General features: G+C 53.5%; 2 protein-coding genes across 2 annotated transcripts in view; one reads left to right on the forward strand and one right to left on the reverse strand.

Moving 5' to 3' along the window:
- VDBG_02458 (FDD123) overlaps window positions 1–707 on the reverse strand; it is a gene marked incomplete at both ends in the record, with an annotated part of 1,006 nt that extends 299 nt beyond the window's left edge. The window contains one exon of the mRNA XM_003008224.1: window positions 48–707. Coding sequence (XP_003008270.1) covers window positions 48–707 — 660 coding nt within the window. The remainder of the gene's footprint in view (window positions 1–47) is intronic.
- A 1,215-nt stretch (window positions 708–1,922) lies between these two features.
- The window catches only part of VDBG_02459 (carotenoid cleavage dioxygenase), a gene marked incomplete at both ends in the record, with an annotated part of 2,160 nt that continues 1,080 nt past the window's right edge, over window positions 1,923–3,002 (forward strand). Inside the window, 2 exons of the mRNA XM_003008225.1 lie at window positions 1,923–1,965; window positions 2,109–2,801. Coding sequence (XP_003008271.1) covers window positions 1,923–1,965; window positions 2,109–2,801 — 736 coding nt within the window. The remainder of the gene's footprint in view (window positions 1,966–2,108; window positions 2,802–3,002) is intronic.

The raw sequence follows: 3,002 nt of genomic DNA on the forward strand, positions 1-3,002 counted from the left end.
TTCTCGAGGATGCCGTAGAAGATGGCCTCAGAGTCAGGGTGAATCACGTTGCCGCCCTCGCTCAGCCCCCAGGCAATGGGGTAGAGGAACCAGAGGAAGATGGTGAGGACACCGCAGCGGGTGTAGGTGGTCGAGATGGAGCCGCCGAGGGCGTTGGCATGGTGGCAGCCGTCGAAGACGAGGGCGTAGACGACGTAGAAGAAGGCAAACATGCCAAAGACCCAGTAGCCCCATTTGTAGGAGGAGGTGACAAGGGAGCCAACGAGACCGCATACAATCATGATCCAGTCGGCTAGAATGACGACAAGAATCGTTGGCCAGGGGAGGCCGGCGGTGAGGCAGAGATCGAGGAGCAGGAGCGGAGTCGTGATGAACCAGTCGATGTAGCGAACGTAGAAAATCTCACGGGTGCCGGCGGCGCTCACTGAATGATCGGAGCGCTCAAACTCAACTTGAATGGGCGTCTGACCAAGATTGGAGCCCATGGAGAAATAGGCAATGCAGGCGACCAGGGTGATGCTGGCCGTGATGTAGTGAAAGAGGCGATGGGTTTGGCGCTTACGACTCGCCATGGCCAGGAATGCTATTGTTGAAGCTCCCATGATGGCGCAGACTGTGTAATACCAGTCAGATGCGCGAACAGAGATGGCCAAGTCGGCTTGCTGGCCGACGCCGCTGTTATCGCTGAGAGCTTGGTTGCCTCCCATTGTGAGATGTTCCAAGGCCAATGTAAAAATCTCTAATAATGATCAGAAACGTCAAATAAATACGGTACTGGGTGGTTCGCAGAGCGATGTGCAGTGGCCGATGCCCAGGAGTTCGAAGGGAGCAGGGTCCTGAACATATAGTCGTTGAGGGTGTACTAGCTAGAGTAGTATGACCTCATGGGCTTTGATGTTTTATCGCGATAACCACCCATACGCATGTCTGCAGTACTTTGACTAATTTCTTGCTGCAGCTCCAGGGTCGCAAATGCTCCGATATGACTTCGGGCTGACGTGGTGGCATGGTGACGTGGTGAACATCGAACGATCTCATCAACGCTTCTTCAAGATCTCACTACTGATGCAAACCTTTTACTCAATCATCAGTCAAGTTCGTGGCAATACCGAACCCCCGATCCGATAGATGTTGCCTACACATAGTCACGGGCGAATTGGCCAGAAGTGTTCCTGAGGGTCACGAGCAACATAGTGATGGGCGGGACGCTCCAATGACTACGTGATGGGCCAAGACAACTCACGATGTAGTAGAGATTTCAAGATTTTCCCGATAGCATTGAAATCCACATGACTGATTGTGGCGGCCGCGTCGATGCCATTGCCGGTGGTCGATGAAGTCACCACTCGTCCGGCCGTTGCTCCGGGGGGGTCCACTCGGCAACCCCGTGCCGGTCTGTCAACCATCTAAGCTCCCATTAGCTCCGGTAGTGGGCTGAATGACCAGGATCCTTGCATCACCGTTTTTGCAAGTGCCGTCATGGGATTCACGATCGTGCCAAATAGCAATGTTCTGTCATGAAATCCAACGGGCGGCCTTGGTGTGCCCTGGTAAGGCGTGAGTTTACCTCATCATCGGTAATGGCGGCATCAGTGCGCAAAAAACAAGGGTCTTTCGTCATGACGACGTTTTTCAACCCCGTAGATGCTGTCGATTGAGGAGCCTTGAAGTTTGCGACTTACCTAAAAAATCCGATGCCGAGGCAAGCTGCAACTTGGTTGTAAGTTTGATCTTTTTGTGTCTTAGTAGGTTATGGGTGTCTGGGTCCAAGGTGCCCGTTTCAGAACTTCTTGACAAGGAATTGAAAATCCTTACCAATGATTGTTCTTCTGTGAAGAACATCAAGTTGAATGCTTTCTCAGCCTCGAGTACTCATACAACTGCCGAGAATATGGGGGGACCACACGAAGGCTCAGCAGAGCATGTTCCCTTTGCATCATTTTCAAGTCGAAGAACTAGTCATCCGTGAGTCTCAGCACATCTTTGTTAGCTGTACGCGTTCTTCGAGATGAAAACTGACAAGTCGAGATACCTCTCTGGAAACTTCGCTCCTATCCAGAGCTCTCTTCCTCTCACGCGCTGCTCGTACACTGGAACAATCCCACCAGATCTTGCTGGCGGGCAGTACGTCCGTAACGGCGGCAACCCCCTCGCCAACAATGACCCAGAGCGCACAGCACACTGGTTCGACGGCGACGGCATGTTATCAGGCGTTCTATTTCGGTCTTCCACTGACGGCTCTATCGTTCCGGAGTTTGTCAATCAATACCTTGAGACCGATGTGTTCAGGTATACGAAGCGCAATAAACATCTGACGAGACCTGTACTGCCTAGTATCACCTCGTTAGTGAACCCAGCGTCATCTTTCCTGCACATCATGTTCGAGATTATGCGAGCCGTGCTCCTTGTCGTTCTCTCCCAGTTTCAGAGCGCAGGTGCCACAATTAAGAAGATCAGTGTTGCCAACACAAGCGTCATCTTCCATGACGGTCGTGCCTTGGCCACATGTGAGAGCGGTCCGCCCTTACGCTTCACGCTGCCTTCCCTTGAAACAGTTGGGTGGTTCGATGGAGCCAAAGCAGAGAATGAGATCCCTACAGCAAGCTCTGAAGGCACATTCGGAGGACATGGGCCCCTGTCGTGGATGCGAGAATGGACGACGGCCCACCCGCGCGTCGACCCCCTGACAAACGAGCTGATATCCTACCACTCAACCTTCGTTGCCCCCTATGTTCGCTACTCTGTCATACAACCACGGCACACCAAGTCCCTCGAAGCCAGCAGAGCGAAGCCCCTCTCTCGTCAACAGACCCATCCCCGGGATCTCGTCCCCTAAGATGATGCACGACTTTGGCGTGTCGCTCGCGCATACCGTCATCCTGGACCTGCCCCTATCTCTCGATCCCATGAACCTCCTGCGCGGCACCCAAGTGTCTCCTACGACTCGACAGCCCGCTCTCGCTTCGGCGTCTTCCCCCGCTACAACCCCGATCCCATCAATG

This window comes from Verticillium alfalfae, genomic scaffold (assembly GCF_000150825.1).
Source record: "Verticillium alfalfae VaMs.102 supercont1.2 genomic scaffold, whole genome shotgun sequence".
NCBI classification, from domain to species: Eukaryota; Fungi; Ascomycota; class Sordariomycetes; order Glomerellales; family Plectosphaerellaceae; genus Verticillium; species Verticillium alfalfae.